Below are 20,079 nucleotides of genomic sequence, written 5' to 3'. Positions count from 1 at the left end.
AGCGCGTCACGCTCTCCCTCTCAACCGCTGCACTCTCTGTGACTGGTGGGTTAGTCTCACTTTACAGATTAGGACAAAGACACTGAGATGTGAATACATCTGTCTGAACTCTATGAGTAGCTGAGATGGGACTTTAATCTGGGACCTGGTCACCATTGCACACAATGCCTCCCTCGCCTCTCAGGATTCTGAGGAGGTGCGCAGATAATTCATTGAGAGGAAGCAGTGCCCACAGTCCTCCTACTCCAAGAAAGACACTTGCTTCTCAAAACCCTTGTCAGTACACAGAAAACTAGACAGGAACACGTGTTGCAGACAGCTACCCTGTCATCAGTTAAGAGCTTCGTGTAAGCAGGTCAAAGTAAAGTAAGCATCCAAGTACCAGGGTGAGCTTCACCTGCGTTCTCGGTGACTCGGCAGAGATGAAATGTAGGAAAGCGGACGCTTTACCATGCTGACGAATGGCTCTTGAGCGTGTAGCACTCAGAAGAGTTTGTCCTGTGTCATTAACAAGCGGAAAGTGGTACAACATTATGAAAGTCCTCCCCAGTCGCCACAGTAGGGCTGTCAACTAGCCTTAACGCACTATGGACGCCCACGTATTGGGGCCGGAGAGCTGGCTCTGTGACGAAGAACACCTACCCCTTCTACGGAGGACCCGCATCCCAGGCCCAGAACTCGCATTAAATGGCTCACAACCACTTAGGACTCGAGCTCCAGGGATCCAGCAGCCAGTTCTGCCCTCCATGGGCCTCCACACTCACACATACCCACGTGCAGACACACACATGTGCATAAATTTTAAAAAAGGAACAGAACATGTAAGTGTGGGGTGGAGAGAGACCGTCATAGGAGAGGTTCCATTGATAGCCAGAAAGGACTTTTAAATTTCTCGACTTTTTTTTATTTTATCTTTTTTTTTTTTTTAAGGTATGCGATGAGACTAAAAACCCACTCAGGCCCCAACGCTACGCCAGAGGACAAACAGCTCGCTGCGCTTTGGTAAGTATATCCCCAGCTCTGCAAGCAGGGAACCAAGCTCCCTGTGTTTCCAGACACCTCTAACCCGCTAGTCCCCAGCTACTCCAACAGCCAACAGGTCCACATTTCACGGCAATACCCTAAATACAGTGGCCAGAGGAACAGGGCGTGAGTCGTGTCCCTCGCCAGTCAGGGCAACCGAAAACAGCAAGCTCCCTGGTTCAGAGAAATAAAGTGAAGAATAATAGACACCCAGTGTTGACCTCTGGCCTCTACACGTGCATGGACAGACACGCACACACACATGTACACATATGCACACACATACCCATGTAAAAATATAAGTGAAACCAAGTAGGTCCCCCCTCATTCATTTGAATGAGATTTTTTTTTCCTGTGTTTAACACTTTAGATGCAGTCAAAATCATTGGCGAGTTACTTTGCATGCCAGATCAGTATGTACGGATACTCACAATCCATTAGAGTTATCGATACACTGAACTGAGGGGCAGCTCGCTATACTTAGATAATAAAATCATTTCTTTCATACTGGCTAATGGGTAATCGATCTTCCTGTGCTTAGGACTGCAGTAATACAGACTGTGCAGTGGTAACTCCCCGCGAGATCTGCTCTGAAGGCCCCATCCCATCCCTCACATTGAGACCCCTCCTCTCTGGGTCTCTCCCAGCCTTGTCCATGTAGCCAGTGTTTTGTTCTCGGCAGGTTCACTGAGCTCAAGATCTAATCTGAGAGATAGAAAATCAAATGGAGTCTCAGACAGCATAACAGCCACATCAACACAAGAGAGTCTCGAGCTGTTTGACATAATTTCGTCTGGAGTCTGAAGTGCTAGCGAGCTGGATCAGGTTGTGCTGGGCTTGTTCGAATTCTAGCACGTCAATACCTGATCTCAGCCGGGGAAGAATTACGAGTGAAAAGCACGGGAGACGAGAGAATTAGTCTCGGGAAAATGCTAAATATGCCCTTTTCTTTATTGGAGTACCATGATGGGACTAATAAATTGATGGCAATTAATAATTAATGTTGGAATATAAGTTTGATATAAATAATTATACAGAACATTGTAGAAGATAGGCGAGCGTAACTAGCCTTAGATTGGTACTTCTGTTGTTTGCAGTGCGCTTTATTTGAACTCATTACAATCTAGTAAAGCGTTAACAAGCAGAGGTAATAAAAATCTGTGAAATTGCTGTCCTGTCTGCGAAGCCAATAGCTCACCCTATAAAGCGGCTCTGTGCTAGCGCTCCCTCGGCCTCTCATGGAGAGAGACTGCCCTCTGGTGGCGGGAGGAGAAAGCAGCCTGACCCTGTTCCCAACAAAGAGCTCTGGAAGCTGTTCTTAGGCATCTGGCGGTAAATGTGTGTACAGAGACCTCTATAGATTTTGAATTATGCTTTTTGAACAAAAGGAGCATCAGATACTCGTACATATACTTAATATGGGAACATTTGAGGTGTGTAAGTGTGATGGAAATACTGGGTTGAAAATGACAGGACTTGTCACGAAGCTTCCCTGCAAAGGTTACATACATGTCCCCTCTTCTACTACAGCTACCGATGCCTGGCTCTCCTATACTGGCGGATGTTTCGACTCAAAAGGGACCACGCTGTAAAGTATTCGAAAGCACTGATCGACTATTTCAAGGTACTGCCTGGAAAATAAGCATCGTGGTTGCTTGTGCTGCTGGGTCTCCCTGACAGCTCTCTGTGAGAGGCCTCGTGCAACCCATTGCATTGGGGCTAAACCCGTCATCTCTGTTCTCCAGAATCACCCCATTTATGACATGCTGTGGCTTATTGGGCTCAAAGAATGGGCCTTGAGAGCCCAGCTAATTTGTCCCCCTGCCTTCATGTCCTTATTTTTGCAACCTGTAAACAAAGAGTGTCCAGTTACTCACCCCCAGTGACCTGGGCATTGGTCCTTAAGGCAGCTATAATTCTTTATGTCTACATAGAATTCTTGGAAGTAACTACTGAGACCCACTCCCCTTAGTCTCTAGGAGCTTATTTAATCTTTGATGCAAATGTTATTTTTAAAAATAGGAAATGGCTTGTTATAGCTCAGAGACCTTTGATAGCAGTGTGGAATGATAGGGATTGAATCGCAACCATGGCAACTTTTTGTCTCAGAGAATGAAATTCTTTTCACTAGAAGACTACAAAATAAACAAACGAAAACATCTTTTGGATATAGCATTGCAAAGTGATCCTGAAGTCAATCATTCATTCAAAATGTCTGGGCTTCTTCTCTGTGTGAAATGACACCACCACTGTCTCCACCACCCCTTTATCGCACACAAGCACATGGCCATCCTTTTCAATCCTTTATCACCAATCTACACACCTCAGAGACCGGCCAGATGACCAGGCTGTGTCTAGTGCCCTACCAGCTTTCTAGTTGACTGCCGCTGGGCACCCCTGGTCACCGCGGACATGAGATCCGGCATGGAGATTTTCCTTACCAGGCATGGCGGGCTTGTCTGTGATCCCAGTGCCCTGGAGGCAGAGTCAGGGGAAATCATTGCAAGATCCAGGCTACTTGGTCTACATGGCAAGTTCCAAGCCAGACACACACACAGAGTGAGGCCTATCTCAAACACACATGCGCACATGGGGGAATGGTTTTCAGGAACTCGGAGTCTAAGAGATGAATTACATGACAAAGCAAAAACAAAAATGCTTGACTAAAGAAGGACACTGAATTCTGTGACCCAGCTTTTAAGGAATCAAGAATAGTTGTTCATGTTTGTATCCAGTCCAAAAGTAGAAACAAAATGGATAAAAGAACAGAACAGTAAATCAGATTCTGTTACTTGAGTTATTGGCATTTGCGTTCCATCAGTCCTATGTTTTGAAGCATATTTTGAGTGGCAGATTGTATTATTAATAGTGTACAATGCGATGCTTTGATGTATCGTACACCTGGGCCCGTTAGATGGCCCCAGCTGGAGCATGCGTTCATCATCCCGCCTCTTAACCATCTCCATGATGGGAACATCTCAGATCCGTCCCTTTCTTACAGTTCTGACCACGTGCTTTTAGTGGATCTCCAAGACATGTCCTTCATGTTGAAGCTTTGTACCTAGTAGGTGCCCTTGGTTCCAGACTTCAAAGACCATTTAAATACTGATGGAGGCCAGAAGCCTTGGGGTTACAGTTATCATTTGACTGTGGAGAATATGCCTTAGCAGTACATAGATATTTCTGAAAAGGAAACGTTAGTCTTACCAATGTGCTTTGGTCATGATGCTTACAGATAGGGGAAGAGCCAGAAAACCTCCATCCCATTTAAAACCCTTTCTTAAGCTATTGCTGCAACCCCCGGGGCCTCTCTCCCTCTCCCACATTCTGTCCTCCTGTCCAGAGTGCTGAGCAGAAGGAACGTAAGTGAGGAGTCTCCCATCAGCTAGCATGTCACCCATTCTGACAGGAAAGGAGAGGGGATCCCCTAGCGTGGCATTCTCGTTCTAGCTCTCTCCGTGAGACCAGGGGAAGTGGCGGTTTGTGATTCCGCCCTGGGTCTACACTACTGAGAGCCTGAAAGGCCGGTTCTTGCCATCTTGGCCGCTCCTGCACTGATACTGGACAGCCAGTCACTTCCTGAAGCTCCTTCTGCCAGAAGCACATTGTCTCAGGAAGCGCTGAGTGCTTGCTCGTTCCTGGAAAGGAGAAATGGCACAAGCCCCGTAGAGACTGTCACTTCCCCTGATAGCTGTGGAGGCTGTAGACACAAGCAGATCAGGCGCTCAGACAGGAGACCCTTCTGTACTTGCTGATGCCCCTTGCTTAAGGAAGAACTTTCTGAACGTTTGTGCTGGACTGGTGTGCTGCCTTGGTGAATGAAGTCACTTGGCATCCAGCCTGCCTGATGATTTGAGTGTAGTCCCCAGGACCCACATATTGCAGGAGAGAACTGACTCCCACAAGTTGTCCTCTGACCTCTACATACCATGGCATGCTTATATACATACATACATACATACACACACACATTCAGACATACATATACATACAAAATATTAAAAATTATGTATTTTTTTCTTTTTATTCACTTATTTGTTGCTAGTTTGTTCCTGTTTTGTTGTGGTGCCCGGGATTAAATCCAGACACCAGCCAAGTTCTCTGTGACTGAGCTACACTCCCAGTCAGGAAAACCTCCAAATGCCTGGTGCAGATGCCTAGTGCATGACATGTAATATCCTAAATCAGGCTCCCTACGTCCATCAAGGACTACTGGTAGAGCTGAGTGGTAGATTGCCTTCCTGTAACACGTGGGCTCAGTACCCAATACCACCAAAAAAATAAATACGTGAAAACTGTATGTCATAATGAAACCTGTCAGGGCTATTAGTCATGCTAATATTTATGTAAATAATAAGGTATCACTAAGTGTCAGAATTTTTAAATTTTCTGTTCGGAAATATATTTGAGGCTATCACTTTAGGAGTATTCTCTTATTCCTTTAATATGAACAATTTGTTGTTGTGCTGATGGTTGTTGTTGTTGTTTGAGGTAGAATCTCTCCGTGTAGCCCTGGCTGTTTTAGAACCTAGTCCGTAGACCAGGCTCACCTCAAACTGAGAGTTCCACCCGTCTCTGCCTCCCGAGTGCAGAGGTTAAAGGTGTGTGCCACACCCAGCATTAAGAGGGATAATTTTAAACTTCATATCTTAAAACAGTAGAATTTGACAACATACTTCCTCTGAAAGTCTCTGTAAATGATCCTTAAATTTAGACATAAGGCATTCTCATCGTCTCATTGTGCAGTAGGGAAGAGCTCCCACTCTTTCCAGAAGATTTAGACTCATTTCTAATTTTAAAAAAAATCTCTGGATCGGTTCAGCATTCAAAAGACCCTTGCAGTTATGGATAATTTGGTGCCTAAAATTCATTTGTAAAAACCGTCCAATGGGTATGGCACATGTGTCCACGTGTTGCTCACACACATATACACACTCCTTCATACTGGCTTCCATGGAGGAAAAATGGCCCTGTGATTGTAGCCCCAGGTCTGATTTCTGGGACTCGGCACTGACCTACACGATGGTGGTGGTCACTGGCTCAGTCACATTAGAATGTGCTGCTGTCTCCTGGTTATCCTTAGCCAGTGGCACTTACTGTCCATATTTTTATTTCCCTGCAGAATTCATCGAAAGCTGCCCAAGCCCCGTCTCCATGGGGGTCCAGTGGCAAGTAAGTTCACTTTCCCTAAACACAGTAAGCCGTGTATTGCATGATGCGCTGCCCCGGGGGGACCGCCCGCCTCGCCTGCTCCCAACCTCTCCACTCTGGCTTTTCTACCTCTCTTCTTCCAGGAGCACTGGAAGCCCATCCCCCATGTCTCCCAACCCTTCTCCCACCAGCTCCGTGGGGTCTCAGGGCAGCCTCTCCAGCTCCAATGCCCTGTCCCCATCCACCATCGTCAGCATCCCCCAGCGCATTCACCAGATGGCAGCCAATCACGTCAGCATCACCAACAGCATCCTTCACAGCTATGACTACTGGGAGATGGCTGACAACCTGGCCAAGGAGAACAGAGGTGTGTGCATAAACCTGCGGGGGATGGGGACCCACCAGGTGGGGCCAAAGCTGCCCCAGGGGCATCAGTGATCAGATTTCATGGTTTGTGGGAGAGGAAAAAACTGGCACCTGCTGCATGAACCTGCTTTTACCCTCACTGTGGAAGAGAACGTAGAGTTAATGAGATGGCAGTACACACGGATGTAGGTGTGCGGACGTGGGGTTTTCCAGTCTAGGCAATGAGCTTCTTGAACGGAGACTGTGTCTCCTTTTAATCCGTGCTCCCCAAGACGTAGCCTAGTTCCTAGAACACAATTGGGGGCTCCAAAAATATCAAATATATGAAATGGATGAGGATGAATATTACAAGCTTTTTAGCATCTAAACTGCTAGCCAGGTCTGGTGGCCCAAGGCTATCATGTGGTACTCCGGAAATTGAAGCAAGATTTCTAAATCCAAGTCCAGCTTGAGCTACCAAGGGAGTTTCAGTCTAGCCTTGGCTATATAAGTAAAACCTTATATCAAAAAAAGTGTTATTTGCTTACAATAATAATAAGAGATTATCTTACATGTATTAGTGAGTTACTACTTTGAAAACAACACTTGTTTTGCTAATAGTAGAAGTAATAGGGGCCGGTGAGATGACTCAGTGGATGCAGGCCTGGCAGCCTGAGCTCAGGACCCGGAACCCACAGTAGAAGGAGAAAAACACACCCAGAAGTTGTCTCTGACCTCCACATGAGTGTGTAAGCACCTGCCTTCCTCCCTCCGTCCTCCCCACCTCTCTCACACACACACGCACACACATGTGCAAATAAAAACCTTAATGTAGTAATGGGCGTTTTCTGTGGCTAAGTCTGAGGAGCCTAGGAAAATATAGAGGGGAAGGTTTTTAGGTAGTCGGTAGATGGCCAGTCACAATTGTATGATATTATAGTGATACGGTGCTCATAGAATCATGAAGTAGCCTGATTTCTCAGTCCTCCTTTGTTGTCAGATATTTAAGTTGCTTCTAGTTCTTCTCCGACTGTGACAAATAGTGTTGCAGTAAATCGTTGTTTCTCTGTGCACACGTGTGTTTGTGTGTGTGTGTGTGTGTGTGTTTGTGTATGTGTGTATGGTTTTTCAAGACAGGGTTTCTCTGTGTAACAGCCTTGGGTATCTGAAACTTTGTAAACCAGGCTGGCTCCTGCCTCCCAGGTGCTGGAATTAAAGGCGTGCACCACCACTGCCCAGCTCTTATTATATGCTTAAGACAGAGTTATAGAAGTTAAACCAGGGCAGGGGCTGTCAGTGAATAAAGATTTTTTTTTGTTGTTTTTGTTTGTTTTAGCTTTTGAGACAGGGACTCACTCTATAGTCTAGGTTGACCTGGAACTCACTGGGTAGCCAAAGCTGGCTTCAGGCTCACCATGTAGTCCAGGTTGGCCACAAACTCATGATAATCTTCTGGCCTCAGTCTTTGGAGGGTAATCACAGGCATGAGCCGCCATACCCCATTTTATCTTGATATATAAAGAATTGAACAATTCGCTCCTCGCCCTCCAGCAACAGGATTATAGTTATAATCAGATGATAGTATAAACCCACAAGGGCCAGCAGAGTGTCCGTGGAGAGATGGGGGGCGGATGGTACAGATGAACACTCCAAGGTTGAAAGTCCAGTGTAAATGCTAGGAGGCCTCAGGCCCCCAGGAGAAGCTCGCTAGAGGAATTTAATGGAAGACGGTTTTGAAAAAGACATAGTTCAGTGGCTGGAGTGGACCGAGATGGGTATTTCAGGGATGGCACTGCCCACCACCTGCCAGGTGCCTCCTACCAGAGGTCTCAATGACATGTAGGGTACACACTGAGTCCTGTTCACCCACCCTGACCTGTTCTTCCTCTGTCCTGTGCCTGGATTTCTTCTCCTAGACAGCTTCAGTGCTCAGTCTCTCCTCTCCGCTCTCTCTCTCTCTCTCTCTCTCTGTGTGTGTGTGTGTGTGTGTGTGTGTGTGTATATATATATATACACACACACATACATATACACTAAGTGGCCTCGGATACTTTTTTCCAAGAAGCACTGTGATTCACCCATGATAGCAGGGCATGAGGATTCATCTGGCTTGTCTTTCCCTTCCTCTACCCACCTTTCCCAGAAAGTACCTAGGTACAAAATCAAGGAGACAGCAAACAGAGACTGTCCCAAGTTAGAACGTAGCTTCAGCAGTGGTGACTGCTTGGTCCTGACCCCTAACTGACCCACTGCCCTGGAGCCCCCACTCTTTGGACCCACTTTGGGGACTCAGGCCATGACAGTTGGTAGTGGGACAATGGAGAGCTGAGCCCCACAGACATCAAGCTTCACAGGCATCTATCTACCAGAAGAAGGTAATAGGAACACAGAGATCCTTTGCAATTTGGGTCCATAAGCAGTCATTTATTTGGATGTGGGGTTTTATTTTGTTCCCGGGAGATGCCGAGCCGCATAAACAATGGAGAATGCTGAAAGTGATGAGTGGATTCTTTCTGAAGTTATCCAGGCCCTGACCTCCCCCATCACACGTCTCTCTCTGTCTCCTAGAGTTCTTCAATGACCTGGACTTGCTCATGGGACCTGTCACCTTGCACAGCAGCATGGAACACCTGGTCCAGTACTCCCAGCAAGGCCTGCACTGGCTGCGGAGCAGCGCACACCTGTCCTAGGGACCACGCCCTTGAGCCAGACTGCATTTTCCTCTCCTCGGTGGCTCAATGTTTCTGGACACTGTGCTACTGACATTCCCAGCCCACAGCATTTCCCAAACCGCGGTGAACGTTTCCTCAGAGTCCAACAGTGATCCTTTTCTGGGGCGTGTGTGTTTAGGTGTGGGTTTGTACGAAGCTTTCTGCGTGCGTGTGCGTGTGTGTGTGTGTGTGTAAAGATCAACAGCTCTTCAAAACACATTTTGTCTGGTTCCTATAATCCCAAGCTAGACAAGTGATTAGAGGTTCCTCACTGGAGGAAATCCGCGTAGCACGCGTGTACTCACACGCTCACAGACACCTCCCACCCCCAGTGCTAAGCCATTGCCTTCTTAGACAGTTCCACCAAAATCTCATGTGTTGCTGAACCTGGTGCGATCCAGCACACCAAATCATAATTGCTGGATGAGTTGAACCTAGCTTTTCTATTATTACTTTCAGTATTATATACAATTCCCCAATTACTTTTGGTTGTTGTATATTAATGAGTAATTGAATAATGGAAACAAGTCAGTTATTTTTGTGCCAGAAGTTCACTAGTTTGCATGTTACCAAATGCCTTGCCCCTCTTCCCATATCCTGCCCCGGCCCTCATTAGCTACTGAACTGAACACATTATAAGCCAGCGGAGTCCCACAAACTTCCCTTGCCTTGTCCCCACGTCATATGAAAATGGCACCAGGATTCAGGGATAGCTCAACAACCACAAAAGCAACAGTGACCATTTTGGTTCTTAATGAAGTCCGCCCCTGTGGCAAGAAGCCCTCCAGGCACAGGCGCCTCCTCTTGCTGCCACTGTGACTCTGAGGCTGCTGTCGTCAGCCAGCCCATCTCAAGTCTTTCCTCTCTACAGTAGCTTTCTCACAGCCGTCTCGGCCAAACGAAGACGCTGTCTGGAAGGTGCCAGCCCTAGATCTGACCGCTGCCTACAGGACTGGGAGCGGTTTGCCGCGGTGACTCCGTCCGCACACAGTGGGTGGCTCCAGGCCTTAGTGCATTTCAGTTTGGAGAATACTTTCAGGCTTTCGTTACCAAGCTGCTTACGGCACAGGGAAAGTTATCCCTTTGGTGATCCCAACTCTGGAGCAGCAATGACCAGAGTGTCTTGCATATATCTTGAGCATCTGGTCTATGTGTGTCTTGACCATGGTTCTTTTCTGGGTTGATTTTTTTTTTGTCGGATTTTTTTTGAGTTTATGTATTTAGTTTTTCAGCATCTTGTTTACAGTTTCTGTCTGAAGTTTGTTTTCCCATGTTTTGTCATACCTTAGACTTAGTCTTGTTAAATATACGTGGACCTGAAATATTAGTATAAAGAAACAAGTCCTGCCAACAAGGTGTATCTTGCCACACTATAAAGACAAACTAATGTCCTTGGGTTTACTGGGCCCCACTCTACCACATCAACCAGAGGAAGATAGGTAAGGCCACCTCTGCAGTCCACTGTTGAAGGTGGCAGGGTCCCACAATGTGTGTCCTGTGTTTCCACTGTCTCCCTGTGAGTTTAGTTATGTTCACATTACCATTCTGTCAGCCTTCTCAGTAGGTGGTTGATAAGACTGCCCTCATTCCCCAGCTCCCAAGGCAGAGTCGACATTGTACAAACAGCTGACCATGGTTTGGATTCCCACCAAACTGAATTATGGGATTTGCATTTGACTTTGGCCCTCAAACACGTGAAATTTTTAGCTGTACATGGACTTTGGATGTTTTGGGCCAGAATTTTTTTTTAAGATGGACTATTTGTGAATACATAATTAGGTATCTTGGGGGAGAGGACTCAAGTCTAAACATGAAATTCATTTACCTTGTATCCTTGAAGGCAGCGTCTGCGGCATCGGTTGTAAGCTATGCCCACGAGGCAGGTATGGGATTCACCACTAACGTCATAACTGCTCAAGGAGTTATCGATTTCCGAGCAGTTTGGGTTTCAGATTCTTGAAATGGGAACGCCCCACCTCCATTCCTACGTTTATATTTATCTCTGCAGCGCGATCCATGTACCCCTTTCACTCAGTGTTGGCAGGTTTGTGATCTATCCTATGTGTAAATCCGAATATAAGAACTTTGAATCACCTTTTGTGCAGGAGTGGGACTTTGTTCTAGTTGCTCTCGGTGAAATCTGGTGAAAAGGTCAAACTCTCACACAGAGGGATGCCCTCAAGGGCCCCTGCACAACCTTGGGGAGCTTTCCTAGTCCTGCCTGTCTTCAGATTTATAGGCTTAGTCGTGACACCGATGTAATCTGCATCCCTGGAAAGCCCCACCAAATTGCAAAGGTGGCCTCTGGCTGGTTGTACCAGTACAGATTTGATGAACACACTGGGAGCTGTTTCCCCTCACACCCCAAAACAAAACTTGGAGAAAGAGGTCTTCTGGGGACACAGTCAGAGCGTCCAGCTCCTATCCCTGTCTCATCTCATCAGTGAATCACGTGTCAGGCCCAGGATAGGTAATTTTATGAAGAAACCATCTTCCATTTGATGGGACTCAATGTTTATAATTCTGTTGAGGAGCCATCTTCCATTGGATGCTAGGAAAGTCCTCCATAACAAGTTCCTTTCCTTAAGTTGGCTTGCAAATGACACATCTTATGTTTTATAACTATAAAAGTCCTACATGTTCATTCTAGGAATGCAAATAATGCCGAAATGTAGAAGATGTTAAGTCTGTGGTTGCTCAGTGATCTGTAGCCTTCCAGAGGGCTTCCATTTAAACTAACATTTGTTACCCCTTGTTTCTCTTTGAAGACATCTTCCTCAGACATTCCACCAGAGTCCAGCCGGTCTTATCTCCCATGACCTGAGTAGATGCCACCTCTTGTCACAATGTTAGACTTAACCTTTGAAAGGGGGGTAGCTTACAGGTGACCCTGAACAAACTTGAGCCTTAGTACTCTGCACAGAGGAGTGTCCTGTGCAGGCGTGCCTGGACAGAAAGGTTTGCTTAGGACAGGCGCGTCTGGAAATGTTCACATTGCAGATGGAAACTTGGACCCACTCCTGAGAGGAATGTACTGGAAATAGACACTAAACAGTTGACAAATTATGTGCTACATTGAGCACATGGAATGCAATGCAATGAGGTCTTCTGCACTAAAGCATATCCTATATCTGCAACAATGGTGTGTGTGCTGTATAAGAGTGATGTGTGCATCTCTGACACCCGTACAAAATAGACACAGTCTGTATAAATGCATACATTTAAAAATATATATGTACAGTACCGCTGGCATAGACCTGTAGTACGCCTGACAGATATTACTAGTGCCTAATACTGAGTATAAGTCACTGCGTGTCCACATCACCTTGGAAGTGCAGTCATTGTTATAAAACCAATCAATGCAGCGACATTATCTATGAATCACATCCTTAAAACTGTGCAGTAGCATATGCATATATATTTTTAAATAACATTTTTCACAGTTTTCCAGAGTTACCATTGAAATCTGTATCGCCAAAAAAAAAAAGAGAGGAAAAAAAATGCAAGTTTTTTTTTAATGATGTAGACACTCTTCAGCCCCAGTGATCTGCGTGTGATTTCCTATTTGTAGATACTCCAGAGACCTTAGCAGTCACCAGCCTTAATGCATGTACAGGATATTATTGTGACTTAATTTATCTGTAGTTTTTAATCCATACAAAATTGGAATTTATAAACGGACTTGGATTGAATATGTCTGCCTTTCTAAGGTTGCAAACAATACATTAAATGATTTATGTTGTACGTGAGAGAAAACGAGTTGTACATTTAAAAAAAAAAGTTCGCCAGTTTCTCTTAATATTTTACGAGGAGACTTTAGAGTTGAAATATTTTCAAAGCAGGATTCTGGCTCCCAGCTTGGAATTGATTTAGAGGCAATTTTGTTTCATGAACCAACCAACCTTCCTTCCTTCCCTTCTCTCTTTCATTTGTTTATTTATTCTTTCCTTTCCTTCTTCCAGGCCTTGAACGCAGGGCCTCACACATGCTGTAGCTCCCTGCACTGAGCTCCATCCCCAGCACTTCCAGTGTAGCCTCCGTGGGTCGTCATCATTAAGTCTGATATGTCTCAGTAGAACTGTAGTTCACGACTTCCCCTTCCTTACCCACATATATCCATCCTTCCTTTCTCCTCTCCCACCACACACTTTTTTTGGTATGCCAAAGAGTGCTGATGAGGAAAGCAGAGAGGAGAGGTTCCTGGTGGCGACTGCATGGCTGGATGCCTGCTCAAGTAGCCCCGAGATTCCGCTCTAATCAACACTCTTTAATGGCACAAGTCAGCTCTTCGACTTCTTGTGCCAGGCTTTTCCAACTTAAACAACACGGCAGAATCGTGTTTGCAGTACTTGCTTGAGATAATAATGGAATTGTGGATTGAGCTGAAATATTAGACCAGCGGTGGCTAGGACCATGACCTAGTACCTACGTAGTGAGGATGCCAGCCTTTTTTTTTTTTTTATCTCCCTCCCTCTTCCTTCTCCTCTCCAAGATGAAGAAGCAGAAATAACAAACACAAAATGACTTCTTGACCTGATCCAGTCCGTATCCTCAGGTTCGGGTGTCTTACCCACTGTGTCCCGTGACACAGTCCATACAGTCTAGAGAGAAAATACACAAAAGGTTGGACAACTCAATTCAGCCCTCATCAGCCAAGCAGAGGTGACCAACCAGGAAACACACCTGGTCCCCAAAGGTGGCTAGGACAGGGGACTTGTCCTTACTAGGGACCACTGAGAGCAGTACTCTTTGAGAAGTGGGCAACCTTCCAAACGATAGCTGCCTTTCTGTCAGATAACTTGTTGGTAACACTGTCGGAGTCTATTGCTGTCAGAATCCTGTTTCAAAACACACCTCACTCTCAGTCAAGCCTAGACAAACTGGAGTCTTGAAAGACATCCTTTAACATAAGAGAGGGGAGGGAAGCCTGGCCACAGAAACCTCATTTTCAACCATTTGGAGTTGGCATTTGGTTCCTCAGATTCCCGTTCCCAGAAGGGCACTTCTGACAAGCAGCAGAGGAGTTTCGATCTGAGAACTCAGTGCTCTCTGTCCAAATCGTGTGTCTGTCGTCGGAACGGTTAAGTTGTTTGCTTGGCATGAGGCACATTATAAAACTCCATTCTCAAACTAATTACATCTGACCACGGTTTCAGTTTTTATTATTTAATTGGCACTTTCAATACCAAGGGGTAAATTTGAGGTCAGCTGCAGAGGGATTTGCAGTCACAGCTCTTGGCAGTAATGGGAATCAAGGGATTAAACCTCTGTGTGTGATTCGGAAAGTTCATCTCTTAGAGCCAATTTTAAAAACAGTGATGTGAAGGATGAATTTAAGGTGTTAGTCCCAAATAAAAGCAATTAGGCATCTAAGATATAGCTGGGGTCCACAGGGCATCAGAAGTATTGATGAGGCCCTGAGAAGCTGAATCAGGCTCGTTCCTGCTTGCTTTCAAAATACGAAAGCTCGTGGAGAAATGGTTGGTACCCGGATAGGATGTAAAGTATCCTTCACGCCTGGAACTCTCATTGTTATTGATGAAAATCACTATGACATTCTACTTCCTTATCAGACCTCAGTGCTTTTTCAGTTTTTCGTAAAACAAATTTCACCAACATTTATGAAGTCTATATTTGAAGATGAGCAAAGAGAAAATCCTCAACACAGGACTGTTTGTGACTCCGTGGCATGGCATTCCATCCACAGTAGCCAAGGGTGTGTGCATAGTCTCGGAGCCTCCTCTGTTACCTTTGCCTGAGAGCATGAGTACCACAAATGTGGCCACGTAGTTGAGAGGTCAGTGATTCCGAACATAGAACCTGATGCTGTTTTCCAACGCACGCACACCCTTTCAGAGTCATTACTGAGTCCCTTTCTAGTAGAGGTGGGAATATTGACACTTTGCGTAATTTCAAGTTGATTCCCTGGAGTTCAGGGTTTCCAATTCAGTTCCAAAATGCACCCCTTGGAGAACTGGATTGATTGTGTTGTTATTCTTGGGGTGCAAATTCTGTAAGTCAGATTTAGTATCTTGTCCTTCAGTAGAACAAGTCCAAGAGACATAAAAAAACTGCAAAGCAGGAAGTCACTGATGCTGGGGACCGCGGAACAGTCACTGAGTGCCTAGGTACTTTCCTCTACCCAGTGACACCTAGCCCTTGAAGAAAGCTGCCCTTCCTGCTTCACTGGCCTCTGTGAAGTGTGGCTCAGCTCACCCACTGCCCCACTTAATGAGTGTAAGGATCAATAGATTGGCACACACATGTTCAGGTGCCCCCATCACTCAGCAGGGTTCAAGCATCACCGTATACCAGAAACGGTGACATAGCCCTGTAATAATCTCAGCACTTGAAAACCTAAAGCAAGAGACTTGTGGGTTCAAGGTCATCTTCAGCTATATAGTAAATTCAGTGTCACATTGGATATGGAGCAAAGGCCTTATTGTGGAAGAGGCAAAGGACCTACACTGTGCAGGCATCAGGTGTGTGCTGTGGAAGAGAGAACTTTCTGGTGGGATCTGGAACTGACCACAGGGTAGCCACAACCCCACTCTCAAGCACATAAGAGAGGAGCAAAGACACCCAGGGGACAGAGTTGCTGGGGAACTATCCTCAACAGCATCCATGTGTGTTGTCAGGATTCGGAGTCCTTTCTGGTTGGAGGCAGCCCCATCAGAACATTAAGAGGTGTCACAATGGGCTGGAGAGATGGCTCAGCGGTTAAGAGCGTTGCCTGCTCTTCCAAAGGTCCTGAGTTCAATTCCCAGCAACCACATGGTGGCTCCCAACCATCTGTAATGAGGTCTGGTTATGAGGTCTTCTGGTCAGCAGGCATACATGCAGACAGAATATTGTATACATAATAAATAAATAAATATTTAAAAAAAAAGAGGTGTCACAACCAAATTTCCACCTTCATCACCACCCAGCTTTGGCCTTAAGTTAGTGGTCTCCAGATGGAAAGGGAAAGAAGCCACTTGGGGCTCATGACCTGACATCCCCCATGAAAAACCACTCAGTGCTCCAGTTCAAGAATCATGGTGCTCTCGGGCATTGCCCCTGGAGATGGGGAGATCAAGTTCTCTTGGTGGGGGGATGGGAGTGGACAGCTGCTCTGGGAGGCTTGTCCCCAGAAAGAAGGTCTATCACAGGGGACTTGGAAAGAGGAAACCTCCCACGGGAAAGGGAATGGTTTTCTCTAGTGGGTTAAGTGGCAGCTCGACATAATCACTTAATTGCCAGTGGAACTTCAGTCAGAGCCAGGAAAGAGGAATGTCATACAGGGGAACTCGCTGCTTTTTGTGACACGCAACTAGACCCCAAATATTCTGACCCCAGCATCTGGACAGACGGAACAGGTCCAACTGATAACTTCACACCACTAGGGTCACAGCCCTATGCATAGGGATTTTTACTTCTTGTCTAATATTAATTAGACCCAGGGCCAATGTGTCTTCCATGCATCTCCAAACTAATGCTTTGAGCTTAACCAAAATAAGCATGAAAAAAAAAAAAAGCCCCTGATACTGTCTAGAGATACCCTCCCTGTTCTCTCCCCAGTGAGTACAATGACTGCTGGGAGACCTACCCTGATTTAAATCCAAATAAAAAACTGCATTCTTTCCCACAGGAGCCCAAGATGTCACCCTATGTGACTCTCAGACACTGGCTAGGTATCAGCACATTCTTGTTGGAAGGACCTGTACCAGCTGGACACTCAGTCGGCCATCACCTTTTCTGAGGCAGGTGTGAGGAATATTCCTCTGAGAGGGGAGCAATTACTTGTTTTCCTGATTCTGTAAGAGTTTCAAGTTGCACCCTTGAAGTTGGCCTTAGTCGATAAAGGAATTTAAACCTCGACTGTTGCCCATATTGCAGAGGTGCCAACTTAGCACCTTTATTTATTTATGCTGTTTATTCATGCTGTTCCTGGGGCTGACAACTCGGATTCAATATTCCAGAGTCAAAGGACAACGCGGTCAGGTCAAAAACCATCTCCAGTTCTGCATCTCAGTCCTGGGGAAGCCATCGGCAGTTCACAGTGCTTACCTCCCACCAGACTTGGCCAGTGATCCAACTTTAACAGTCACAAAGGCAAGTTACAGGGCCCTCATCTGTGCCTCCCGTGGGGACCAGCCTGGAGCTAGCTTAAGGGACTGAAGGGAATTTTAAACAGGTCAATTCTGCATGGCGATGAGACTTGTGGAAATGTCCACAGAGCAGCGATGGAGATGCTGCATTTATACAGTCCAATATCTCTGTGTTCTGTCCAGTTGCTCTAAATTAAAACAGCTCAGATTCATCTGTGCTCTGTGACATCCATCTGGTGTGCTTGTCCGTGTGTTATAAAAATCCAGAATCTGCGTTGAGGGTCACTGTTTTATCTGAGTAGTGGTTCCATGAGGCACCGAGCTTTCAGCCACTGCTGATGAAGCTGTGTGCAGGTTCCTGTGTCTGAGTGTGTGACAAGAATCTTAACACAAGCAATTAATAAAGACTACTGGCTTTAATAAAGAATGCTTACTGCCCCAAACCTATGACTGTTTTTGCCAAGGGCATCCCAGTGCATCCTGAGTTAGCAGTGCAAACCCTAAGAGGCCTCGTTTCCCAGGCTGCTTCGAAGATGTCCACACGCCTGCAGCCTAATGTCTCCATTTGGTGGTTGCTCATAGCCGCGTCCAACGGTGAAATCTTAAACCCCCTTTTCAATGTCTCCTTCTCAAAGCATAAAAGTTGCTCCCATACAGAGTAAACAACCCTCTTCCAAATCATGACTCCACAGCAGATGGAGGAGTAGGTGCCACATCCGTCTAATAATAGTAAGGCTCTTTCTAGTGGGAGCTTGTGTTTTGTCTGAATCCAAAACTTCCAGGAACAAAGATGATGAAACATTAACGGCCTTTGTTACTGTGTTGAGCTTCATACACGACTGTTCCTATGATTCCCAGACCGCCTTTGTTACTGTTCTGAGCTACATACATGACTGTTCTTATGATTCACAAGAAACCCAAACAGCACAGTTCCTGGAATGGACACGCCTCTTACTGTACTGTAACAGAATGAGCCTTAAGGATTTGTTAAAAGAAGTTTTCATGTTTAGAGACAAATACTAACTCATCATCAGAATGACCTTTTTAATGTCTTAGTAAACCTTGAAGTTGGCATCTGCCTCAAATACATCCTAGTGTCTTGAGCTTCTTTCACATGAGATGTTTGGTCTCATGTGACACAGCAGGTTTTTTTGGTTAAATATAATCAACCAGCCAAATAAATTACCTTCTCACCAGAAAGAAGTATGCATCCACGGAAGCTTCTACAGCAGATGCCAGATTTCGAAAGAAACACTTACCAGTCTGAGAATGTTCTCAGTTAGAGATGGTGTCGCTTCGGAGTGAAGATGAAATGAAGCAGAGTTTGGAGGGCCTGGGACAGCCTTGCTAAGAGATGTTTCATTTCTGTGCGTGTCAAAGCTTTCTCACACAGTGTGCAATACTCAAGTGCAAACCGTTACTTTTCCACAGTGCAAACACTAGACAAACATTGAAAATATTCAATGCGGTACTGGGGAGATGGCTCAGTCAATTAAGGGCATTGGCTGCTCTTCCAGGAGACCAGGGTTCAATTCCCAGCATCCACATGGCTATAACATCAGTTCCAGGGGATTCAATGCTCTCTTCTGTCTTCCATGAATATGAGAGCGCACATGGTGCACAGACATACATGCAGGAAAAACACCCAGACACAAAATTTTTCAAAAACAAAACTTTTCAATGCAAAAGGCTCACCAGTCACTGTTGTTAATTCTCCCACTGACTGTAATAAAAATACCCTGACCAAACCAACCTAAGGGAGTGAAGATTTACTTTGGCTCACAGTTCTCGGGTCCAGTCCATCATGGTGGAGAAGGCACATCAGTGCGAACTCAAAGCATCTGGTCACAGTGCATCCACAGTTAGGAAGCAGCGAGAGACGGATGCTGGTGCTCAACTCCCCTTCTCCTTCCTATGCAGTCTAGAACTTCATCACATGGAATGGTAACACCCACAGGTAAGGAGGGTCAGCTGCCTCAACCCAAATAATCCCTCAGAGACATGCCAGAGGCTAACCGACTCTAGATCATCTCATAGGCGAGCCTAGAAGCTAACCTACTCTAGATTATCCTTACAGGTGAGCCTAGCTAACTGACTCTAGATCATTCCTCACAGATGTCTCAGAGTCTTGTCTCCTTAGTGGTCCTCAGTACTGTCAGGTTAATAATAAATATTAACCATCATTGTGGTTTTCCTTTTTAAAAATTTTTAATGAAATTATTTTTATTCGTAGGTACATGATATAGGTAGATAAGACTTCTCCTTAATTCCCACTCAGTTTTACCCAAAGATAGCTGCCTATCAACTGGGAATGACCACATGTATGAGTTGAACTATGCCCCTACAGTTGAACTTTCTTGTCAAGAACATCGGCTCCCCAGTAATGGCATGCTATTATTATTATGTGACTTATTAATTATGAAAGCTCAGCCAACTGTCAGGCGTGCAAAATGGTGTAGCTTCTGGGATGTTTCTTGGGTCCTCAAAAAGTTAAACACAGAGTTTTTATGTGCGCCAGGAATTCCACACCTAGGCATATATCTGAGAGAATTGAAAAAGAATCCATTTAAAACAGCTACATGAATTTTTTCATAGCAGAATCATTCATAATAGGCAGGAACTGGATAGTCAAGAAGTGGATGCGTCTCTTCACAGCAACTGAAACCTGTAATGCTTCTTGTAAGTTTTTCTTTCAGATCAGATCTGAGGATGTAAAAATTCTGAACATTCAAAAACTGTTGAAAATACAACATTTGCAT

At 45.5% G+C, this 20,079-nt stretch overlaps 1 protein-coding gene across 5 annotated transcripts in view; it reads left to right on the top strand.

The window, feature by feature from the left end:
* The window catches only part of Aff3 (ALF transcription elongation factor 3), a 511,084-nt gene extending 498,110 nt beyond the window's left edge, over positions 1-12,974 (top strand). For 4 of the 5 annotated variants that reach the window (XM_087898095.1, XM_087898094.1, XM_087898092.1 and 1 more), the window contains 5 exons: positions 931-1,002; positions 2,554-2,647; positions 6,146-6,195; positions 6,318-6,541; positions 9,088-12,974. In XM_087898095.1, the coding sequence (XP_087754221.1) occupies positions 931-1,002; positions 2,554-2,647; positions 6,146-6,195; positions 6,318-6,541; positions 9,088-9,209 (562 nt within the window). In that variant the 3' untranslated portion in view covers positions 9,210-12,974. The remainder of the gene's footprint in view (positions 1-930; positions 1,003-2,553; positions 2,648-6,145; positions 6,196-6,317; positions 6,542-9,087) is intronic. The other variant, XM_087898093.1, reaches the window with a different exon arrangement.
* The last annotated feature ends 7,105 nt before the right edge of the window (positions 12,975-20,079 follow it).

The sequence above is a fragment of the Myodes glareolus genome, chromosome 18, assembly GCF_982192425.1.
Source record: "Myodes glareolus chromosome 18, mMyoGla1.1, whole genome shotgun sequence".
In the NCBI taxonomy this organism is placed as follows: Eukaryota; Metazoa; Chordata; class Mammalia; order Rodentia; family Cricetidae; genus Myodes; species Myodes glareolus.
Note: the sequence above shows the minus strand (reverse complement) of the source record. Positions and strands in the feature narration are given on the sequence as shown.